Source organism: Monodelphis domestica, chromosome 1 (genome assembly GCF_027887165.1).
Source record: "Monodelphis domestica isolate mMonDom1 chromosome 1, mMonDom1.pri, whole genome shotgun sequence".
NCBI classification, from domain to species: Eukaryota; Metazoa; Chordata; class Mammalia; order Didelphimorphia; family Didelphidae; genus Monodelphis; species Monodelphis domestica.
The window spans coordinates 504055730-504081287 of NC_077227.1; the positions used below are offsets into that span (position 1 = coordinate 504055730).

The window sequence follows — 25558 nt, forward strand, 5'->3', positions numbered from 1 at the left end:
TATTTGTAAAGAGGAAATAATAACTTTTGCACTACCTACCTCACAGAGTTGTTGGGGGTGAGGGGAGAGAGAATGTTATAAGCCTTAAAGTTCTATAGAAATGTTAACATGCTACCTGGGAGGATTAATATATATTAGCTCATGGCTGTGTGGATCTGGATGGTCCACAACAAAGAAGTACCAAAGCTGAATAGTTCCAAATACTGAATGTTTGAATTTCTGGGTCTGAAACAAAGGAGAATGTTTGTCCAGTGATCTGCAACATCACCTGTGCATCAGAATCCAGCAATGTGCTTTAGAGTTCACCAATGTTCATTTTTATTTCAAAATAAACAACCAGGATCCCATACCATTGTTTCCTATATTCTTCTGCAGCATTGGGTGCCTTGAGTTATGCATGGAAAAATTCCAGCATAGTGGCTACATACATATATATTTCTTCAACCTTCCTCTCATTTCAATCACAAATCAACAATAAACAAATTTGTTGTTTTACAGAAATCAGTTACTAACAACAAACAAAACCCCCCAACAGAGCTCATTTATTTGGGGAGGAAGGAGTAAAGGTGTAAGAATAATCATAACTTCTATTTGTTTTCATATCCTTGTTTAAAATGCCCTACAGGATTAAAAGCACCCCCCCACACACACACTCTGAAAGCAAAAGACTTAATAATAATCAAACCCCAAGGAAATCTAGCAACCCTGGCCAAGAAGTACAACAATAAAAAATTTGTAAAAGCTGTCATGTGGAAAAGTTAAAATTAATTTGGTATCAGCAACAAATCAACCTAAATATGCAGGATTCCCTCCACTCCCAATCATCAGAACATGGCCCTCAATGCCCAGAGGGGCAAGGAGAATAAAGTGCTCCTTTCCTACATGTGAAATAATACAGGAAGGAATTTAGCATTGCATGCATTTGTTTTATAGGTACCTTATCATCTATTCCTATGCCCTATTAGACTATAAGATTCACTAGGGCCAGAACAACAGCTTCTCCAAACTACATTTCTTCCTCAGCATCATGCATGATGCTCTGTACAAAACAAGTATTTAATAAGTGGCTGTTCAATGTTGTTTCTTTGCTGAATTCAGATAAATGGCATTGGTGAGATGCCTCAAAAGTGGTAGCTAATTGACTGCCCTTTGTTTTGCTGCTACCTCCAGGGCCTGTGGTCAACTCTTCCATGAGCACATAAAGACAGAGTAACTATCACCCAGTCTGGCACCCTTGTCAAATGAAATCTGCTAATGAAGCTGACAATAACTGGTGGGTGTAAGGCCAAGGGAGAAGGATCACCTTCCTTTCCCCTTTTTTCTGAGAAGTCACAGCTGGGAAACAGGAGAGGGGATGGGCCAAAATTAGGGAAAGCCTCACTCACTTAAACCTCCATTCACCCTCACACTGTAAAGGAAGAGAGAGGCCTTTTTCCCTTTCAGTTACTCCTCATGTTTTATACAAGATGTTTCATTTGTGCCTTTTTCCATTTCTGAAGATGCCACTAAACCAAAAGGTGTAAGCCATGAAATTCAAGAAACTGATATTGGTCATTGGGAAAAAATCCAGCTAGCAGTTTTCTATATTAAAGGCTGGCAAAGGATGAACTGGTCTTGTATCACACTTTGCTCAGCATTATTTATAAATGACATTTTCCTACTTTGGTGGCATTGATTGGTTAAGTTATTCTCCTTCTATGCTCCTTTGTAAAATGAGGTGGTAAGAAAGTTGACCTTGAAGGTTGTTCCTAGTTCTCAAAACTATGAAAAAAAGGCTTTCCAATTTTTTAACAACCTCTTAAAAATGTTCAATCTTCTGTTTTATGGCTATCCTACCAGGAGCAAATCAAATAATAAATAAATTCATTAGGAAATAAGTTATATTCAAATTCACATTTGCATTATTATCCTATAATGCAAGGTTTAATATCTTTTAGAGAAATTTCAAGAACAGAAACTTGCTAATTTCTCTAATGGAGAAAGTGAACTGTTTGGAGAGGGCGCCATGGAAATCCCTGCAGAAACCATACACTGCATCAAAGATCCAGAATGGACTTTGGGATGTAGTGAATTGAACTTTGAGGGGTTGAACACATTTATTCTGAATATAAATTCTTATGCCAAAGGGACTTGCCCCCAATTGGCTTTTTGTTAATGCTCCTACCAAACATTGTTTTTGCTCTCTTTCTCTTTTATTTCCCTCTTATCCCCAAATTATTGTGATTTCCCCTTAGAAAGTGCAATATTGTATGCACCTCTAGTAAGAGATCTTTAGAGCTATAAGCTGATTATGTGTAATCACCAACATGCTTGCCTCCCAATGGAATCACAGGGGGAATTATGTGGATAGAATTTGTTCCCCAGAACTCATTTACCCAACATCCCATTTGCATGCTTCTGATGATATGTGGGAACACTGAAGTTTTGGTGACCTCGCCTCCTTCTCTCTCTTTCCCTTAATAAGGCTGCTGAAGCTGGCTTTCAGCCAGGTAGAATTTACACATGTGGTCATATTTTAGTTAGATTATTAGGCTTTGAATTTCTATTTCTTTTTTTTCTAATTTCTTCTACTTCAAGTGATTATTAATACATTTTATAAAAAATACTTGGAGTTATTGATATTCCTTTAAAACTTACATATTTTAATATCTTCAGTGTATTAATCTACTTAAGAGAAGTGCTTTCTGCATATTTGTGGTTCAAAGATATGTCATTTTTCAGAATATGCCAAAAATTTGTCACTTTCCTTTTAAAAATGTAAGAAAGTTCATTTGCCTTCAATGAAGAACTGATTTAAAAAACTAGCCAGGACTAATCAATTATAGTTTAAATTACATGCAAATACTGTTTGTAGTTGAGTTAAATCTGTATTCTTCCAGCAGAGGGCAGGAAAGCTCCACCAATGTTAGAGAGGCATACTCTTCACTTTTAAGAAAGCCTGCCTTTTAATAAGCGAACAAATAAAAGACTTTTATAGCTTCTCCATAGGGTTTAATGTATGTGAGTTTGCTCCAGTGTAATTTCTATTTCATAAACAAGAAGTAAAAGGCAGATAATGACTTGGTTAAAGAATAGGGTTCTGGTGACTGAGGCAGGATCAGAACAGAGAAACTGCTATCACCTGGTATGTATGTAATTCTGTTCTCAATCACCAGAGCAACCAAACAGTTGTTTGTTTTTAAATGCTACTATTATCCACAAACTTCAAAGGAATATGTAGTCAATAATGTTGGATAGCTTTTTAAAGTCAGCTAATTTCAGAGCTCAGGCAAATTCTGGGGGTAAATTAAATGAGAAATCGGATCCAGGAAGGTTTTATGGATGTACCCCACTTGACATTTTTTCCATGGCTTCCATATAGGTGGAGGTAAAATGCTTTAGGGCCCAGGATCTTTGACTGTCAAGACTCTTCTATTATGGATCATAGTTATAGGGAGGCATCTGCCATAGTGGGGAGATGGCTAGACTTGGAGTAAGGAAGCCCTGGGTTTGAATCCTACCTCTGACTCTCATGAACTATGTGACCATGGGCAAGTCACATTCAAAACCTCTATGAGCTTCAGTTTCTTCATTTGTTAAAAGAATAAAGATGAGAAATAAAAGAAGAAAGAATAAAAAAGAAAAGAAAAGAAGAAAGAAAACAATAGCTACCACTGGTAAGTACTTACCTTTAAGGGATGTGGTGAGATGTAAAGCACTTTGCCAACTTCTAAGCACTTTATAAATGTCAACTAGCATTATTATTAGAGCTGATTATTCAGGGTCCCCAGATGTTACTCTAAGAATATCAAATATACCACTTCTCGTGGATTCAAATTTTACAGTAGTGAAGACAGTATTGACTGCAAAAGTCCATATGCAAAGTCATTATTTACTGATCCATTTCAATGTGAAACAGTCAAAGAGACTGGTATAATGGAATTTCAACGTTCTACATGACAATATTTTATCTGTGTAAACCTTCTCACTCCCCATGCCTCATATATTTAACCACTAACATAAAAGTTGAAGCATGATGCTGGAATATTTGGGGTACTGAAAGGAGCTCCCAATGTGGAAACTCCCTCCAAAAATGCAGATTGGTAACTCGTCTACAATTTATAATCTTAGGAAGTTGGCTGCCTGGGACATTAAGTGGTTATGTGACTTGCCCACGGTCACACAAATAGTATGTATCAGAGGGAGGACTTGAATCCAAGTCTTCCTGAACTCCAAGTCCATCTCTAGCTACTTTGCATGTGGCTTCTCACCATTATGGGCATCATAAGTATAAATGTGTAGATTTCAAAGATATTTAAAAAGTTTTGTCACTACATAGAGCTACTTTTTGGATAGCCTGGGGAACACATATCTTGGGGTAGGGGGACTGGAAGAGATGAAGTAATGCCTAGGACCTGTATGTGCAGACAAAGGTTTGTTTGAGTCACAATTGTCCACACAGGTGGCAGGAAGAAAAGGGAATGAAGTTTGTCACAATAGCCTAGAAAGGACTATCAGGTCCTTCCATCTTAAGGGGATCTCAGGGATTTAGAGGAAGATTTATATTGTTCAAATTTGGAGGGACTTATGAGAAAGAACACTATCCACATTCAGAGGAAAAATTGTGGGAGGAGAAACACAGAAGAAAAACAACTGCTTGATTACATGGGTTGATGGGATATGATTGGGGATAGACTCTAAATGAACATCCTAATGCAAACACCAACAACATGGAAATAGGTTTTGATCAAGGACACATGTAATACCCAGTGGAATTGCGTGTTAGCTACTGGAAGGGGGGGGGGGAAGGGAGAGAAAGAATAACATTCTTGTAACCAAGGAATAATGTTCTAAATTGACTAAATAAAATGAAAAAAAAAGATTTATATTGTTCAAATGAGCTTTTCCAGGGGAAATAGGACAATCCTTGTTAATACTTTAATTCACCAGATGATGAAGACAATAAAAATGGTTATGGTAAGAAAGAGAAGCTTCTAAAGACAGCTGTGCTGGTGAAAAGGGATGGCATGTCAGCGAAAGGCTCTGCACAGTCCCCTTGCTAGCCAGGTGGTGTGTGGTAAGGCAGGTAAGAATGCTTTGGTGAGCTAAGGAGAAGTTTGAACAGAAAGGAATTGGAAAGAATTGAAAGAAGTGTGGTATGAATGAGGTGAGCTCAAGACTGTAGTCAGAAGCTCCTCCAGACAAAATGACCAGGTTGCTGCCCTGTGTCAGAAATCAGATTTCTGATTTCCAATGGTGATTGGAAGGTTCTTTCTGCTTTTTAAAAGTATATATACATCAAATCATAGATGTTGGTCAACCAATACAAAAATGTGTATTTGGCACTATAGAGGGGCAAGAATTAGAATTTCACCTAAGACTCCACTATGAGCAGTGTGACATTAGGACATACCTCCTAATCACATTTGAAGAAATAAAACTTACTTCCAGCTAAGGGTTCAAATGTAAACATTCACAGTATTTCCTGGAGAAACTAGCTGCCTGCTACTGTAACATTCTGTACATGGTGTCAGCATGTTAAACAAAAAAGATAATATCAATTTTTATTTCTTTGGAGTACTAAAAAATAGGTGTTTTGTGCTTTGTCATTTTCAATAAAACTGCTATTTCTGTGGATTGAAATCCTTCGTGTTTTGCAGTTATGGGTTTGGTTGGTCACTGTTGTTTTGAAAGGGAGGCCATCCAAGACATAGTAAGCTTCCAGTCCTATACATACAGATGTTTGCTCATGTTAAGACTGTGCCTGCCAACTCAGCAGGCTTGCTTGTGAGGGCACAGTGAAAACACTGGCCTAGGAAAGGCTGAGATCAATTGAAAGGTACACCCCTACACTATTACCGAGTCCTACTACTGTGAGCTGGTCACTGCTAATGTCAGAAATGACAGATTCTTTTTTACAAAAAGCCACACAATTTCACAGCTTGACCTATGATGGCTCCCAGCTGGGAACCAATAATGAAAAATTCTGTAGAGAATCTATCTTGTAGAATTGTCTATCAAAGTAAGTATTGATGCTAGACTTTTATGACAGACACTTAAACAGGAAAATAACAAGAAAAGAACACATATTTCAAAGCAACCATCTTAGCTTGGAGGTCTGGGAAATTCAAGATTAAGAATTCATCATTCATTATTTTGAAGCCACTTAGCTGTTCTTAAATACCACAGAACTATAAACAAAACTAGCTCATCTGGAGGAGGTCATACTAACAGTATCTGTATGTGCAGCATACTTACATACAGGGCTGCCTCCGGGGAGGCATAAACTTCAAGGTTTCTTACAGCTTTTAGCATCAGACCTTGTATATGACTAAAAATCTCAATGGTGTTAATTTCACTGGTGACTGTCCTAGAGCCTTCTGCATTACAGCAGCTCCTGTTCATCATCCTCAGAGCCCGATGGTCCCTGGCGTACTTCTTCATACCATTTGTTGGTAAGAGTTTTCATCTGAATTCGGCCATGATGCAAGTCCTGAAGTGGGAAACAAGAGAATTGCTATCAAAGCAGGTTTATTCCTGGATCAAAACAAATGCCACAACTAAACCATTTTTTCAGTGCTTGAAAATAATGAGTTCAAATGGCCATATCCTCATGTTTTGGGTAGAAGAAAATGACACAGTGCTCTTCAGAAATAAAATAGGATCAATGGAACTCAAGGTAAACAACAGGAAAAATTATACAGATACATCCCACTTAATGTCAGATTAGAATGGTACCTAGCACTGTGAACCTTAAAAATTCTCAGACCCTACTTCATAAGGTTAGGATTGTGAACCTTAAAATTTCTCAGACCTTACTTCATAAGGTTGGGTTAAGACCATTCCCCATTTTAAACAATGAAGGAAGTTAGATCAGGAATGTGAGACTTCTACTTAGATCAGGAATGTGAAGACCTCTACTCCACCCCTACTTAAGCATACTTTAGGGGAAGATAAAGTTGTAAACTCTTTGCTGAACAATGAAAAATACTTAAAACCCATACTTATAGTAAGGCAAAGTTCTTAAGCTGTGACTATTTTTTAGATCTAATACAATAATTACAATCTAATACAGCTAAGTACCTATAAAGGTCAGGCAACTTGTGAATTTACAAGGAGCAAAGAGGTGAGAAACTTACTCAGAAGTTTTCTGGTGTGAACTTAATCAAAAATTTAAAGCCTTCTTAGGTGTGAACTAAGAATGGTCTGTCCTTTGAAAAATGTCTACTGTGATTGGTAGATGGGAGAATTTAGAGGAGGTGACATAGGAGAAAATTCCCTTTATAAGGAGAGGAAAAGCTGAGTCTGAGGACACAGTCAGAAGAATCTCTCTGAAGAAGGATGGCTGGCTGAACTGGTGTCTATATTCTTGCTTGGGACAGATCTTGTGGTGAGTGATTAAAGACTGACTGATCTCTCTCTTAAGATTTAGGGCTAATTGGGTAAACACAGAATAGTATACATGTCAGACCTTTGGGAGGGGAAAGGCTTTAAAACCAAGCAAGATATAGAAAGAATCACAAAATGTAAAATAAATAATTTTGACTACATCAAACTAAAAAGCTTTTGTACAAACAAAACCAATATAACTAAAATCAGAAGGGAAACAACAAATTGGGAAAAAATCTTCATAGAAACCTCTGACAAAGGTTTAATTACTCATATTTATAATGAGCTAAATCAATTGTACAAAAAATCAAGCCATTCTCCAATTGATAAATGGGCAAGGGAAATGGATAGGCAGTTCTCAGATAAAGAAATCAAAACTATTAACAAGCACATGAAGAAGTGTTCTACATCTCTTATAATCAGAGAGATGCAAATCAAAACAACTCTGAGGTATCACCTCACACCTAGCAGATTGGCTAACATGATAGCAAAGGAAAGTAATGAATGCTGGAGGGGATGTGGCAAAGTAGGGACATTAATTCATTGCTGGTGGAGTTGTGAACTGATCCAACCATTCTGGAGGGCAATTTGGAACTATGCCCAAAGGGCGACAAAAGAATATCTACCCTTTGACCCAGCCATAGCACTGCTGGGTCTGTACCCCAAAGAGATAATGGACACAAAGACTTGTACAAAAATATTCATAGCTGCGCTCTTTGTGGTGGCCCAAAACTGGAAAACGAGGGGATGCCCATCAATTGGGGAATGGCTGAACAAACTGTGGTATATGTTGGTGATGGAATACTATTGTGCTCAAAGGAATAATAAAGTGGAGAAGTTCCATGGAGACTGGAACAACCTCCAGGGAGTGATGCAGAGCGAGAGGAGCAGAACCAGGAGAACATTGTACACAGAGACTAATACACTGTGGTATAATCGAACGTAATGGACTTCTCCATTAGGGGCGGTGTAATGTCCCTGAACAACTTTCAGGGATCCAGGAGAAAAAAAACACCATTCATAAGCAAAGGATAAACTATGGGAGTGGAAACACCGAGAAAAAGCAACTGCCTGAATATAGAGGTTGAGGGGACATGACAGAGGATAGACTTTAAATGAACACTCTAATGCAAATACTATCAACAAAGCAATGGGTTCAAATCAAGAAAACATCTAATGCCCAGTGGACTTACGCGTCGGCTATGGGGGGTGGGGGGGAGGAAAAGAAAATGATCTATGTCTTTAACGAATAATGCTTGGAAATGATCAAATAAAATATATTAAAAAAAAAAAAAAAGATTTAGGGCTTAGGCCTGGGTTGGCCAGGGCTGGCCAGGGCCGGCTTATCCTTTTTTCACTATTTCCTTTTTTTCTCTCTTTCTTAATTCCTCATTTGTATTAATTAAAATCTCTATAAAACCCAGCTGACTTGGGTATATTTAATTATTGGGAATTTTTCCCTGGCGACCACCTTATATTTGATTTAAAACAAGACACTGTCTTGAAACCATAATTTCTGCGGTCAAAATTTTAACAACTACTCTCATATCTGCCACAATTTATGTCTTCCACTATTTTAATCATTACAGCACACAGCAAGTGCCTAATGTTTATTGGTTGATTAACTGGTTCTATGAAAACACAGTTAAGGGAAACAGCCTTATATAGGGATGTTTATGAGCATATTGAAAATCAGTATGGCAACCATATGGTAGTAAAAATGCTCCAAACTAGCTCACGTGGGGGCATCTAGGTAACACAATGGATAGAGTACCAGACCTGGAGTCAGGAGGACCAGGGTTCAAATCAGATGCTCCGTAGTTGTGTCATCCCATGGCAAGCCACTTCGCTCTGGTTGTCCCACCCTTGCCAATCTTCTGTCTTAGAAGTGATCCCAAGACAGAAGGAAAGGGTTTAAAAAAAATTCTCATTCATGTGAAGAGGTTCACACTAACTCAAGACAGATGCTACTATGTTGAGATTCAAATGGCAAATACAATCATTATCAACCATCCAACTTATGTATCAATATTGGTCCAAAATTATTATTTTTTTTTATAAACCTTATACTTTCTACCTTAGAATCAATACCAAGTATTGGTTTGAAGACAGAAGAGTGGTAAGGGCTAGGCATTTAGGATTAAGTGACTTGCTCAGGATTACACAGCTAAGAAGTGTCTGAGGCCACACTTGAACCCAGGACCCCTCATCCACAGATCTGGCTATCCATTGAGCCACCTAGCTGCCTGGCCTAACATCATTATAATAAATGGGGAAGTCTTACAGTGGGGTTTGGGTCTGGCATGTTAAAGACACTATAAAATGAGATAGATTAGAATAATGTTAGACATGGTATAACTATACCATATTGAAATATTATCAAGTCTGTATTTGAAAGGCAGTCCAAAGTTAACAACCAGTCTGAAGCTTGTCTGAAAGCAGTAAGAATCTTAGACTTCTCACTGTCTATAAGTACCAAGAGGTAAAGGATCTAAGGGGTCAAAACTCCAAGTCAATCCATTGTCAGACTCCTGCACAACTGTAATATTCACATACATCTCCAGAGCTCAGATTTAATAATAAATTCACTACATCTTTCTTTCACTAGCTAAAATCAAACTAAGTTTGCAAGTTATATTGTCTATTATTAACCTAATAAATATAGAAGTCAGAGGAAAACTAGCAGATGTTGAATTCAATGAGCATTTCACAGTTGCTTCCTATCCTACAAGTTCATTATGAGAAAAAAGATGAAAGGAACTCGTCTTCTACAGTTCAAATATTAACAGTCTGAATAGTTTCCAATAGCATCTCCACACTGAGTGCAAGTGGGATAATAGCCTCATGTCTGAGGGGAATGCTGAAACAGCAGGTTTTTGTGGCCAAGTCACTCTCACAAACATGAGAGCAATAGAACCTACCTCCTGGGTCAGCCTCCGGGTAAGAAAAGGATTCAGATACTTTGCGTCAAACCACATAAAACCCTTGAGATCCTGGCGCTTGATGTAGTGGGCTTCATACTCCTCCTCTGTGAGTTCTGAAAGATGTTCAGACTCAATGGTGTTACCCTAGAAAAAAGACATCAAGGCTGTGACCACAATTCCCCTGAATACCAGAAAAATAAGAGGTCTAAGCTGTCTCTATCAGTCAAGGTTACACTGTTTCTATATTAATTGTCCAATGGAGCAATGACCCCAGTTATTTCAGGATCAGACAGTGCACAAATAATAGTTTGTATCCAGCTAGGAGTTGTTAGCTATTATTTAAAAAGACATTTGTGTATGACTGCTGTGCAAGTATAGTCACTGCTACTGACAACACTGATTGGTGTAGAGGTCTGGTATCAGCATAAGGAAAACTTCTGTAACTAAAAGTGGCAAAACAAAAACTTAATTTAAATAAAATTAGCCTCAAAGCAGATATAATTCAATTGCCCTGTGCCAAGCAGCAAGGCCAAAAATAAGTCTATGAGCAACAGGCATGGTTCGTTTCATTTTCAGGGCTGACAATGTTATGAAAAGGGATGGACATTCTCTTTTTTGGATTTCTTAATTAAAAGAGCATCATACAGAAACGCAACATTGTGTATTCAAAAGAGACCTGGAATGAAAAGATCTGAGTCCAAGTGGCTTCACCATTTTTAGTCATAGGACTCTGGGGAAGTTGATTCCATTTCTAGTCTCAGTTTCTTCATCTGTAACATGAGGATAATAATATTTTCCCTGGCTATCTTACAGAGTTTTGTGAGGATTAAATGAAATAATTGATGTAAAGGATGTTGTCAGTCTTGATGTATTTATAGGAGAGTACATCCCAGACTTTTGGGAGGGGGATATTTGCACCAACTATTCTTACTATTCTACCTTATTAATAAGTCATTTCTAAAAGCTAAGAAAAAGTGCCTTGTCAATTATAAATCAATACAGAAATCTAAGTTATTATATAAAGCTGGCCTGGAATAGCAGAAATCACAAGTGGGAATAGTATTGCACAATGTAACAATATTCCTCTGTGGTTCCTTTTACAGTCCCGATACAAACCATTTTTTCTGTTTTGCTGAGGTTGATATCCTTCTTATTTCTTTTTCGGGCTTTTGAATCTTCAATGTCAATCAGTCTAATGAGAGGCATCGTCCCTCCTCCTAGTAGCAGGATGGTGAAGAGAACAATGATTATGGTAGTTGTCCCAATCAGTTGCCTTTTCTCCATGGGTTCCAGATCCAAATGAAGACTCAGGGCATATGGAATTGCTCCACGTAAACCTGACCACAAACAATAAAGAACAATTAAAATAAAAATGAGGGAGAAAAGGGGAGAAAATGAGAGAAGAAAAACAAAAAAAACTATTCTATATAGCTTTAAAGCAAAAGAGAGGCAATCTGTTATTATGGCGGAAGTACTGGGCTACAAGGTGTAAAACTTAAAATTTCTTAGACTTATGAATGTTGGAAAATTCCCCATTGGGAAATTTCATACTTGAAAAAATTTCCTACTGATAGTAAGAACTCTATTGGAATATGAAACTCCTTGGCATGGGAGGATCCTTCTCCTCCCTACTTAAGACTACTTTAGGACAGAAACCTTTTGCTAAACAATGGAAAGGGCTTTGACCTATGCTTAAGGATAGAACAGGAAGTTCTTTGAGTCATGATTGATTTTAGAATTGATACAATAGATATACTTGGAATGACAGAACCAGGTCTTGGAAACTACAATCTCCACCCTACTCAGAGTAACAGGATTTAGGAAGGGCTGCAGCAAAGATCAAGATTTAATTATTTGAGAATATGACCTTCAACAGACATGTGCAAAGGGGACAGACCTCTGGGCAGTCCTGAGTTAAGCTAGAGCCACCATTGGCACAGGGGAGACATGGACAGTGATTGGTAGATGTGAGAACTGAGGGGAGGGAACTTAGATTTTTTGCTTAAAGATAGCGGGGTCTGAAGAAAAAGGTGTGTTTTGCTCTGAAGGAGGTCTGAGAGGAGAGAGCTCCTGGAGAGGTCTTGAAGGAGGCAGTGGAAGGAGAACTCAGGAGGAGTCAGGAGGAGAATTCTCTGGAAACATTTCTTGAAAGGAGGCTCTCTTGAAGGTGGAGCCTGAGGTTGGCATGGGAAGCCTTACCTAGAGAGATCTTGGGTGAGTGATAAAACCAACTGACTGATTTATCTCTTAGGACTGAGGTCTAGGCCTTATTGGCTTGAAGCCCTTCATTCTTATTCCTTTCTTACTTTCTCTCTTTTTCTATTGATTAATCAGTGTATTATAAATTAAATTTCTCTATAAAACCCAGTTGGCTTGGGCATATTCATAAATTGGGAATATATTCCCTGGTGACCATCTTATATTTATATAAACCCAAGACACAGTAGAAAACATATTTCAGTGGTCATAATTGATATATATATATATTTCCCTTGCTCCCAAACATTTTAATTATCACAGTTTATGGCTCCCAGTCTCTTATTTACAACTATTTAATGCTCAAAACTATTTTAAATCTAACAAAGGTCAGGAGTCCTGGGTTCAAGTCCTGGATCTGTCATTAACTCACTGGGAGACCTGAGGCAACTCACTTCCCTCTGATCAATGTCTTTAACGATAGGGTGAAACTAGATCATAGCTGATCCTCCCAACTCTGAATTCAACTTTTGAAGGGCTCTTCCATCTTTTATAGTATATCATTCTACTAGTGGCTATTCATATTATCCTCATTTTACAGTTAAGGAAATGGAAGAAATTGAGACAGAGGTTAAATGACTTGCCCAGGGTTACACAACTAGTAAGTATCTGAGGTTAGATTTGAACTCAGGTCTTCCTGACTCCAGACCCAGTGCTTCATCCACTGGGCCACCTGGCTGCCTCCAGGGAAGGAATATTTTCTGGTGAAGGTAATATTTGGGCTAGGCCTTGAAAAGTGGAAAAGATTTCAGTTGATAAGACTGTTCTACCATTAGTGGGGCCTTGAGTTTATTTTAAAATATAAAACCCATAAAATTTTTCAGCTAGAAGGAACCTTAGAACACAGAAAAACCAAATGAAAGGGCATGTAGGTGGCTCTATAGATAGAGAGCCAGACTTGGAACAGAGAGGTCTTGGGTTTAAATCTAGCTTCAGACACTTCTTAGTTGTATGACCCTGGGCAAGTCACTTAATCCCAATTGCCAAACACTTACTACTCTTCTTCCTTGAAACTGATTGTATCAATTTGAAGAAAGAAGTGTCAACATGGAATCTAGATGTCCCCAAGCTTGTATCCTAGGAAGATTAAATGAACCCCAGTTTACTTGGCTTAAAGGTGAAGGCTCCTTACAGCAGGCAAGGAGAGTAACAGAGTGACAACAGAAAGACAAATAAGGGGCATTTTTCTAAATGTAAGCAAGCAGAACAGGTGTGAAGGTAGAACTCTGGTAGAGTTAACAGTGAAGAGGTGAATAGAGAGTATCATGGACAGAAATTGGCAAAACTCTGCCTACAGGAAAAACAGTATTCCCCTTGTCAGGAGAATCTATGGGGTAAGCCCTACAAGAGTGTGCATGAAAGTGACTAGAAGAGTCTAGAATTGATAATTTGGATCAATTTTAGGTACATGAAAAATACAGAGGAAATAAAGAGACTAGGTGATTAAAAGAGTCATGAAATGAAAAAAAATGAGGGTATAGAGTAAACAGAAAGGGAAGATGGATAATAAAGATAGTAAGAGAAATTGTTTTTGGAAGTGAAGACAAAAAGAGATAATTAAAAAAAAACAACAAATAAGATTAGCTGATAGGGAAAAGAAAAAGGGGAATTTACTTGATTAACTAAGAGGAAAAAAGGAGAAATATATATAATTATATAATCAGAAAAAAGCAGTAAAGAAAAAGAAACTAATCAACAAAATCCCAAAGGGAAAAGGATAACAAATGAGAAGAGGGTATTAGAGATAAGGGAAGAGAGCCAATGGGAAGAGGGCCACATTAAAAAAAAAAAAGATTAAAGTAACTAGAGGAACATAATATTGTGTTTCAAGTGGAAAGAAAAAAGCTGTATTGCGAAAAAAATTAATTTTGGAGAAAGATGGAGAAAAATATAATCCAAAATTTTATAACTTTTAATATGAATGGATCAAACAATCCATCAAAATGAAAAAGAGTGGCAGATACAATAAGAAATCACCCCACCATCTGTTTCTTACAACAAATACTTTTAAAAAGCAAAAACATAAAAAAAGTAAAACTGAGAAGACAGAAAAAAATTACTATGCATCAAGTGAGTCCAAAAAAAAAAGCAGGAGTGGCAGTTAGTTATAGGGCAAAGCAAAAACAAATATTCAAAAAATAAAACAGGATAATAAGCATACTAAAGGTTAAAAGGAATCATAGGCAGTAATCCAATATCAGTAATAAATATATATGCTTTAAATGCCTTAACATTTAAAATTTAGTACCCAAATTCATAAAGAAACATGAGCTTCAGATTTCTGGGTAAACATGGCTGCAATCTAGATACGAATCACTTCCTCTCCCCAACACCCAATGAAATAGACTACCTCAAAAGAGCATAAAAATCACCTTTGGAAGAACAGAGGAACTCTACAGTAGGGCGCAGCAACGAAGGTACGTGGGGTTTGAGCATTTTCACACTATAAGAAGGAGAAAAATCTCGCACCCAAACGTGATCTGAACTACCCTCACCCACCTCACCTAAGGCACCAGAGTCAGAACCAGCGCGCTCACCAGAGACAGTGAGTGAGCAAGGGACATCTCTGTAGTGAGTGAGTGGGGGGGGGGAGGGGAGACACACCAGGGTCCTTGGGATCTAACTAGGACTGCCCGGGAACAGAAGACCCCTGTGCACTGGAGAGCACAGACTGCAGGTGCTCTTGCAAACTGAGGACACTGCTGAGACTCTAGAACCTGCCTGAGGCAAAAGCTCCGCTCCTCTCTGTAGTTGGGGGGAGGCACACCAGGGTCCTTGGGAACTGACAAGGACTACCAAGAAACTACCCTTCAGAGTGGTTTCATAGGAGATCACTGCGCACGGGGGAGCACAGACCACGGGTGTGCTAACAAACTGCGGAGGCTGCGGCAGAACCTGCCTGAGGCAAAAGCACTGCCACATAACTCCACAGAAAACCTGCCCATCTCACTCGGACTTCTGACTAAAAAGGAAAGGGAAAACCACCAAAGGGATGCCTCATTGTGCCCAAGACAAACCCTCCATGAAGAACAGGAAGAAAGTGACTCTTGAAAGCTTTTACAGAGGGAAAACCCAGCCTACAGAGGAAAAAGAGGATGAAATTCAAACAAAATCAAAACCTTCCCCCCAAAATGGAAATTGTCCACAAGCTCTGAAAGAACTCAAATTGGAGCTTATCCAAAAGATGGAAACATTTTGGCAAGAAAAATGGGAAAAAATTCAGAGAGAGGTCAACAGTCTGATAGACAAGAACTCCCAATTGGAGAAACAGCTGGAAGCCTCAAACAGCAGGGCAGACCAAACTGAAAAGCAAAACCAGTCCTTAAAGACCAGAATTAAGCAACTGGAAGACAATGATCTTACAAAACATCAAGAATTAATAAATCAAAGTAAAAAAATTAATGAATTAGAAGAAAACATAAAATATCTCACTGACAAGGTGACAGACCAGGAAAATAGAAGAAGTAGAGACAATTTGAGAATCATTGGTCTATCTGAAAAACCAGAGATAAACAAAAATCTTGATGCCATACTACAAGAAATAATCAAAGAGAATTGCCCTGACATTCTCAAACAAGGGGGCAAAATAGAAATTAAAAGCGTTCATAGAACACTCTCTATACTAAATCCCCAAAAGACAACCCCCAGGAATGTAATTGCCAAACTCAAGAGCTTCCAAGCTACGGAGAAAGTCTTACAAAAGCCAAAAAAGAGAAACTTCAGATACAAAGGAGAACCAATCAGGATTACACAAAACTTAGCAGCGGCCATGCTAAAAGACCGCAAAGCCGGGAACACAATATTCAGAAAGGCAAGAGAACTGGGTCTTCAACCAAAAATCAGCTAGCCATCAAAACTGACTATATACTTCCAGGGGAAAGTATGGGCATTCAACAAAATAGAAGATTTCCAAGTATTTGTAAAGAAAAGACCAGAACTCAGTGGAAAGTTTGACATCCAAACACAAAGAGCAAGAGAAACATGAAAAGGTAAATATGAAAGAAAGGGAAAAGGAGAAAAATGTTTTTTTTCTTTTATTCAAACTCTCTTCTATAAGGGCTATAATTAGATCAAATTATAGATATTAATATCTGGGGAAAATGTTATGTGTGACTCTCAAAAATTGTATGCATTAACAGAGTAATCAGAAGAATTACTCATAGGGAAAGATTGAGGCATTGACATAATTTGGAGGGAAAAAACAAAAAGAAAGAAAAAGGAAGGGGGGAAATGAATGATGGTACCAAGATATACTTGAAGAAATAGAAATAAATTAAATAGAATAATCTTTGTCACACAAAGATACACACGGGAAGGGGAGGGAAAGAATTCTCTTATAAGAAGGAGAAGAGAGTGCCAATTGGTATTACTTAAACCTTACTCTCAGTGAAATCAACTCTGAGAGGGAAGAGCATTTAGATCTATTGGGATCTTGAATTCTGTCTTATCCAACAGGGTAAAAGAGAAGGGAAAACTAAGGGGGAGGAAGGGGGGAGGGAGAACAAAAAGGGAGGAAAGGAGAAGGGGAAGGGAAATTAGCAGACCCCCCCCAAAAAAAACAAAAACAAGAACAAGAAGGGAACAAAAAGGGAGGGGCCAGAAAGGAAAGCATAGGAAGGGAGGGGGCTAGGGGGACTGATTTAAAGTAAACCACTGGTTTAAAAGGTTATAACAAAAGAAGAAAGGTCAGAATTAGGGGAGGATATCAAAATGCTGGGGAATTCACAAATGATAATCATAACTTTGAACAGGAATGGGATGAACTCACCCATAAAACATAGACGAATAGCAGAATAGATTAGAATCCAAAACCCTACCATATGATATCTTCAAGAAACACATATGAGGCAGGTAGATACTCACAAGGTCAGAATTAAAGGTTGGAGTAAGACCTATTGAGCCTCAACTGACAGAAAGAAGGCAGGAGTTGCAATAATGATATCTGACAAAGCCAAAGCAAAAATAGACCTGATTAAAAGGGATAGGGAAGGTAAATACATCCTGATAAAAGGGAGTATAGACAACAAGGAAATATAGTGATATTAGTGAAAAATATCACTAATCAACATGTATGCACCAAATGGTATAGCACCCACATTTCTAATGGAGACTAGTGGGAGATCTGAACCAACCACTATCAAATTTAGATACATCAAATCAAAAAACAAAGAAGAAAGATGTAAAAGAGGTGAATGAAATCTTAGAAAAATTAGACTTAATAGATATATGGAGAAAAATAAATAGGGACAAAAAAGAATACACTTTCTTTTCAGCAGCATATGGCACATTCACAAAGATTGACCATACACTACATCATAAAAACATGGCATACAAATGCAGTAAAGCAGAAATAATAAATGCAACCTTTTCAGATCATAAGGCAATAAAAAAATGATCAGTAAGGGTACATGGAGAGCCAAATAAAAAATTAATTGGAAATTGAATAATATGATGCTCCAAAATTGGTTAGAGAACAAATCATAGAAACAATTAATTTCATTGAAGAAAATGACAATGATGAGACATCCTTTCAAACCATATGGGATGCAGCCAAAACAGTACTCAGAGGAAAATTCATATTCCTGAGTGCATATATTAACAAATTAGGGAGGGCAGAGATCAATGAATTGGACATGCAAATCAAAAAACTTGAAAGTGAACAAATTAAAAAAATTAAAAGAAATTAATAAAATCAAAAGTGATAGAACTATTGAACAAATAAATAAGACTATAAGCTGGTACTTTGAAAAAACAAATAAAATAGACAAAGTACTGGTCAATCTAATTAAAAAAAAGGAAAGAAGAAAAGCAAAGTAATAGTATCATAGATAAAAAGGGGGACCTTACTTCCAATGAAGAGGAAATTAAGACAATCATTAAAAACTTCTGTGCACAATTATATGGCAATAGTATAGTAGTAGTCTTTTGGTAACTGAGAATGACGATTGTCTTTGTGTGTTTTTGCACATAAATATGCCAATAATCTAGGCAATATGGATGAATATTTACAAAAATATAAATTGCTTAGACTAACAGAAGAAGAAATAGAATTCTTAAATAATTCCATACCAGAAAAAGAAATCCAACAGGCCAACAAAGAACTTCCTAAGAAAAAATCCCCAAGGCCTGATGGATTCACAAGGAAATTCAAACTACAACTAATCCCAATACTATACAAACTATTTGACATAATAAGCAAAGAGAGAGTTCGACCAAATTCCTTTTATGACACAAATATGGTACTGATTCCAAAGCCATGCAGGTCAAAAATGGAAACAGAATCTAGGGACCAATCTCCCTAATGAACATAGATGCAAAAATCTTAAACAGGATATTAGCAAAAAGACTCCAGCAAGTGATCAGGAGGGTCATTCACTATGATCAAGTAGGATTTATACCAGAAATGCAGGGCTGGTTCCATATTAGGAAAACCATTCACATAACTGACCATACCAACAAGCAAACCAACAAAAATCATATGATTATCTCAATAGACGCAGAAAAAGCCTTTGACAAAATACAACACTCATTCTTATTAAAAACACTAGAAAGCATAGGAATAGAAGGGTCTTTCCTAAAAAATAATAAACAGTATATATCTAAAGCCATCAGCAAACATCATCTGCAATGGGGATAAACTAGATGCATTCCCAATAGGATGAGGAGTGAAACAAGGATGCCCATTATCACCTCTATTATTTAACATTGTACTAGAAACACTAGCAGAAGGAATTAGAGAAGAAAAAGAAATTGAAGGCATTAAAATAAGCAATGAGGGAGGCAGCTGGGTAGCTCAGTGGATTGAGAGCCAGGCCTAGAGATGGGAGGTCCTACGTTCAAATCTGGCCTGAGACACTTCCCAGATGTGTGACCCTGGGCAAGTCACTTGACCCCCATTGCCTAGCCCTTACCACTCTTCTGCCTTGGAGCCGATACACAGTATTGACTCCAAGACAGAAGGTAAGGGTTTAAAAAAAAAAGGCAATGAAGAGACCAAGCTGTCACTCTTTGCAGACGACATGATGGTCTACTTAAAGAATCCTAGAAAATCAACTAAGAAGCTAGTCAAAATAATCAACAACTTTAGCAAAGTTGCAGGATACAAAATAAACCCACATAAGTCATCAGCATTTCTATATATTTCTACCTCCCGAGACAAACACAGGAACTATATGAACACAACTACAAAACACTCGCCACACAACTAAAACTAGACTTGAGCAATTGGAAAAACATTAACTGCTCATGGGTAGGATGAGCCAATATAATAAAAACGAACATCCTACCCAAACGTATCTATCTATTTAGTGCCATACCCATTGAACTTCCAAAAAATTTTTTTAGTGAATTAGAAAAAACCATAACAAAGTTCATTTGGAAGAACAAAGGATCATGGATATCCTGGGAAATAATGGGGAAAAAAATAAAAAGGAAGGTGGCCTTGCAGTCCCAGATCTCAAGCTATATTATAAAGCAGTGGGGATATGATTGAGGAGAGACTCTAAATGAACACCCTAATGCAAATACCAATAACATGGAAATGAGTTTGGATCGAGGACACATGTGATACCCAGAGGAATCATGCATCACCAATGGGAGGGGTGGTGGGAGGAAAAGAAAATGATCTTTGTTTCTAATGAATAATGTTTGAAAATGACCAAGTAAAATAATGTATAAAAGGAAAAAAAAACAAAACAAACGGACGACAGCTGCATCTTTTCGGCCATGGGAATGTTTTGCATCTGATAGCTGCTCCGCCATCCTCAGGCTTGATGTTTATTTTTATACACATTTTCTTGGCACACAGATACCTTACATAACACACCTGTCTAAATAGAGATAATTGGAAAAGTGATACATTATCTTTTAACAAATCACTTGATTAACATTCTATATTCTTGTATTATGATTACTGATTCTTGACAGAACAAAGGATTCACACAAGATAAATTATTTTGTCACAGGTGGCTTAATTTTCTCATCACCCTGTGAGGAATTTTGAGCTTACAAACAATCAAGGAAAATTACTTATTACTTTTAATAAAAAGGAAGAATTAATCAGAAAAAAAAGGAAACATGAGCTTCAAAAAGACATAGAAAGTAACACAATAGTGACAGGAGACTTCAATATCCCACTATCAGTTTCAGATAAGTCTAATAGAAAATGAAACAAAAGGGAAAATATATAACTAATAAAAATTTCTAGAGAAACAAGTAAAAAGACATTACATCTTCTAAATGGGACAGTAAAAGACTATAACATAATACATGGCATGTTTAGAAAAAAATGACTATGAGCTAGGACAAAGAGATATTGCAAATGAGAATAAAAAGGAATAGTTAATACAACCTTTAAAGACTATAGCATAACAAAAATAGAAATTGATTCAGGGACCACTACCAAAAATACACAGCAAAGTGGACACTTAGCAATGAAACCTTAAATAATGAGTAGGTCAAAGAAAAAATCACAAAAGCAATATACAACTATAGAAGAAACCATAATGATGATAACATACCAACATTTCTGGGATATAGCTAAAGCAGTCTTGGGGGGGGGAGGAGAATTATATCCTTATAATCATACATTAACAAAGTAGGAAAAGAGGAAATTAATGAACTGTATATGCATTTTTAAATGAGAAAATCAACAAAAAAATAAAATAAAGAAAAAAGACAAGTCATTCAAAATTAGAGGTGGGGGAAACTTTTTTACTGAATTAGAAAAAACAATAAAAAAGTTTATTTGGGAAAACAAAAGATCAAGAATATCAAGGGAAATATAAAAAAAATGTGAAAGAAGGTGGCCTAGCAGTACCAGATCTTAAAATGTACTATAAAGCAGTGGTCATTAAAACAATATGGTACTGGCTAAGAGACAGAAGGGAGGATCAGTGGAATAGACTTGGGATAAATGACCTCAGCAAGAAAGTCTATGACAAGCTGAAAGATCCCAACTTTCAGGACAAAAATCCACTATTTGATTAAAAAAAAACTGCTGAGAAAATTGGAAGACAGTGTGGAAGAGATTAGGTCTAGATCAAAATCTCACACCCTACACCAAGATAAACTCAGAATGGGTAAATGACTTGAACATAAAGAAGGAAACTATAAGTAAATTAGGTGAACACAGAATAGTATACTTGTCATATCTTTGGGAAATGAAAGATTATAAGATCAAGCAAGAGTCAGAAAAAATTACAAAATGCAAAATAAGTAATTTTGATTACATTAAATTAAAAAGGTTTTGTACAAACAAAACGAATGCAATCAAAATTAGAAGGCAAGCAACAAATTGGGAAATGTAAAAATAGACTCGAACTCTGGACTTCAATCCCCACAAGCCCTTGCTCCACTTCCCAAAAATGCTTTGTAATCTCACAGAATTCTGAGGTGGGCCGAGATCGAGAAGGTATTTAACCTGATTGCAAAGGCTTTTGTGGGCTCTCTTTTGGACTTCCGTTTTGGAGCAGGTGTGGCTTTTTCCATAATGTAGGTGAGGTCTTGTCTAGGCCTCTCTGGCCTAGGCACGTGTTTCTTATTCTGTATTTTCTTTAATCCTTAATCTTCAATAAACCTCTAAAAATATAATACTCCTTGCAGAAAGAAACTAATTTCTACATGCCTCAGTTCTCCCCTAAATTTTAATCTTTACAGTTGGCGACCTAATGGGAGAAAAAATTCTCAATCTTCCGATTTTTTTCCTGATCTTTAGTTCAGCTTTAATAGCTAGTGCCTACAAAAAAAATTTTTTTTTGATCCATGTTTCTCTGGCCGAGGTTTTTTTTACCCCTGCAAAGCTGCTGCTCATTCCAGCCATTAGCTCCCAGCCCTGCCTGCTGCTGCCATCCGCTTCAGAAGGCTGCTTCTCCCTGCCTGCAGATGTTTGCAGTTTGTGGCTCACCTGCCCACCCTGCTCCTGGCCCTGCTTGTCTGTGTTCTGGCTCAGGCCCTGCCCACCCCAGTGGTCTTTCTCTCGCTCACCTGGCCCACCTGATTCAACCAAGATTGCAATCACCTGATGACCTGCCTGCCCAACAAACTCTGGCCTTGGAGCAGATTCACTCAGCTGGTAACTATTGGCCACGTGGGCGGATGGTAGCAGGGGAGAGAGAGAAAGGGAGGGGAAAAGAAACAGACTTTTAAGCAATGGCCTATTTAAAAGGATACCTTTTGACTCTTCTGGTAAGTTCACTGATTTCACCTGTGTGCTAGAAGAAAGATTCAGCCCAAAGATTCAACTTTGAAAGGGCAAATGGGTGGCTCAGCGAACTGATGGCCAGGCCTAAAGACATGTGGTTCTGGGTTATAATCTGGCCTCAGATACTTCCCAGCTGTGGGGCCCTGAGCAGATCCCTTAAACCCCATTGCTTAGCCCTTACCACGCTGCCTTCAGACAATAGACATTTAAATGGATAATTTAAAAAAAAAACAAAAAACAAGGAACTTTAAAGACTGGAGGTTATATATTCTAAGGCATTTCAGACTCCAATGGTTTATACAAATCTCTGTATTTCTAAGGTTTAACTTTGTGATTTTAAGTTCATATATTACTGGATTCAATATTATTCTATTATATTGATCATTTAATGTACTGAGTTTTAAAATTCTGTTGTTTTCCCCCTATAACTGTGCTGAACAAATATTATTGAATAAGCCCATATAAGAAAAAACAGCTTTTTTCTATTTTTGCCTTTGTAAATTGTCACATAGAAGATAGATGGACTTCAGAACTGGTTATAATTGTATAACAACCTTTGAAAGATTTAATGCGCTAAATATCTCAACTGATTTTAAGGGTTTTTTAAAATATGTTTTTTGTAAATTTTTTTTTAACAATCTCTGTTCATTTTTGCCTGCCCCTACCATGAGTTAAGGCCAATTCTAGTTGAAGTGAAATACAATTATTAACCCCAACCTTCCCACATGTGAATGGAAGTTGGGAAGTTAATCTCAGGGCATTTGTACCCCTAAAAAGCTTCCAAAAAAGGAGCACCCCTTTATTTATACTCTTCAGCTCACTATTTTACTTCCACCAGAATGATATATAGATTTCTTGATTATGTTCTTAACCCAAGATGAGTTTTACTTTGTTTAAAAATATGTTTATTACCAAAGTTGAAAGATTGCTACGTTTGTAAAAAAAAAAAAGTGTGACAAATGTCCATCAATTCATAGGTTTTTTAAAATGCCATACAGCAACTTATGTGAAATATGATAGTGTGTTTGTTTGCTATTGTAATTAATTGGGCTATTGAGAATTTTGGGGATATTAATATCTATATATTTGTACTACTGTTCAATTCATTTGCCTCATACTTACAGTGAAGCATGGCCAGATATTAAGAGGAAATGGATCTCATTTTTGGTGAGAAAGCCTTGTATTCTATATTTTCTTAGCTGACACAGTGTGTCAATGATTATAAGCTACATTTTTGAATTTTTAAAAGACTTTTATTATTATATTTTCTTGCATGTGCAATATACTATTTGTTTTTCTTTCTCTCCTTTTATATTTGAAGCACATGTCACCAACATTAAGATTTTCTTTAACTTTTGATTTTGCAGTACTACAAGTTTAAGATACATTTGCTAATGCATGCCCTAAAAAGCTTGTGACTATAAAAACGATGCCACTAATTATTTAAATAAATTATGGGACTTTGCTTAATGATTCTGTCTGATTCCAGGACAAGATATACACAACAGGGTCTTTGCACAGAGCCAAAGAAAAGCCAATCCAGGATGGATTGATGCACTTCTAGGCCAATACAAAGGTCTTGAACCTAGTGTGAAGACTTGAGGTTACTGTGTTTAACATTGTTAGACATAGGCTTTCCTTATGTCCACACTCACTCTGAACATATTCACAGACAAGTATGAGTATCCCCGAAACCTTGGCTCATATAAGCTGGTCCCCTTTTCTGTCTTTCATAGTGTGGTACCTTTCTGTAGTCCTGGCTATTGACTGGGTAAATGCATCATTGCTTAGATCATTTTGATTGGGCCCTGATTGAAGGACCTGTTATAGATTTATTTTTCTTTTACTTGGAATTTTTACACATAAGACTTTGATAGTCTATATTTTCATCCAGAAATTTTTCTTTTCCTTTTGATTTTTCTGATATTTTTGTTAATTTGTCTTACCAATTGATTCATATACCTCATACCTCAGTCATGCATCCCTAAGTGATCCTATATTTGTCAATCACCCTCTGAACGGGGGAATGTAAAAAATATTATTATTTTAAATTACAAAGTTTAAATTCCTTTTGAGAAGAATTTTAGGTAAAGAAGATGCTACCTCTCTGAATCCAGAAACTGAACTGTTGGAGGAGATACCATGAAGAAGCCTCCAAACCAGACAGCTGCACAAAAATTGAACTTTGGGTGTAGTTGATTGAACATTTATTTGTATGTATACTTTCATGCCAAAGGGGACTGCCCCCTAACTGGCTTTTTGTCAATGCGTTCAGCAATTATTGGTTTGTTTTTTTTTTCTCTTATCCTCAAATTACTGTAATGTTTAAGTTGATTATGTTTTCATGATCCTTTTTGGGGAAACTTGTCTCCCCAATAACAATCAAATGGGGGAATGTAAAAATAAACTCGAACTCTGGACTTCAATCCCCACAAGCCCTTGCTCCACTTCCCCAAAATGCTTTGTAATCTCACAGAATTCTGAGGTGGGCCGAGATCGAGAAGGGATTTAACCTGATTGCAAAGGCTTTTGTGGGCTCTCTTTTGGACTTCCATTTTGGAGCAGACGTGGCTCTTTCCATAATGTAGGTGAGGTCTTGTCTAGGCCTCTCTGGCCTAGGCATGTGTTTCTTATTCTGTATTTTCTTTAATCCTTAATCTTCAATAAACCTCTAAAAATATAATACTCCTTGCAGAGAAAAACTAATTTCTACATGCCTCAGTTCTCCCCTAAATTTTAATCTTTACAGAAACAATATAACAAAAACCTCTGACAAAGGTCTAATCACTTAAATTTTTAAGGAGCTAAA

General features: G+C 37.1%; 1 protein-coding gene across 2 annotated transcripts in view; it reads right to left on the reverse strand.

Moving 5' to 3' along the window:
- Positions 1 to 294: 294 nt before the first annotated feature.
- Positions 295 to 25558, reverse strand: part of SLC9A8 (solute carrier family 9 member A8) — a 149826-nt gene continuing 124562 nt past the window's right edge. For both annotated transcript variants that reach the window (XM_007475754.3, XM_007475753.3), the window contains 3 exons: positions 11409 to 11629; positions 10290 to 10436; positions 295 to 6472 (listed from right to left, as the gene is read on the reverse strand). In XM_007475754.3, coding sequence (XP_007475816.1) covers positions 6365 to 6472; positions 10290 to 10436; positions 11409 to 11629 — 476 coding nt within the window. In that variant the 3' untranslated portion in view covers positions 295 to 6364. The remainder of the gene's footprint in view (positions 6473 to 10289; positions 10437 to 11408; positions 11630 to 25558) is intronic.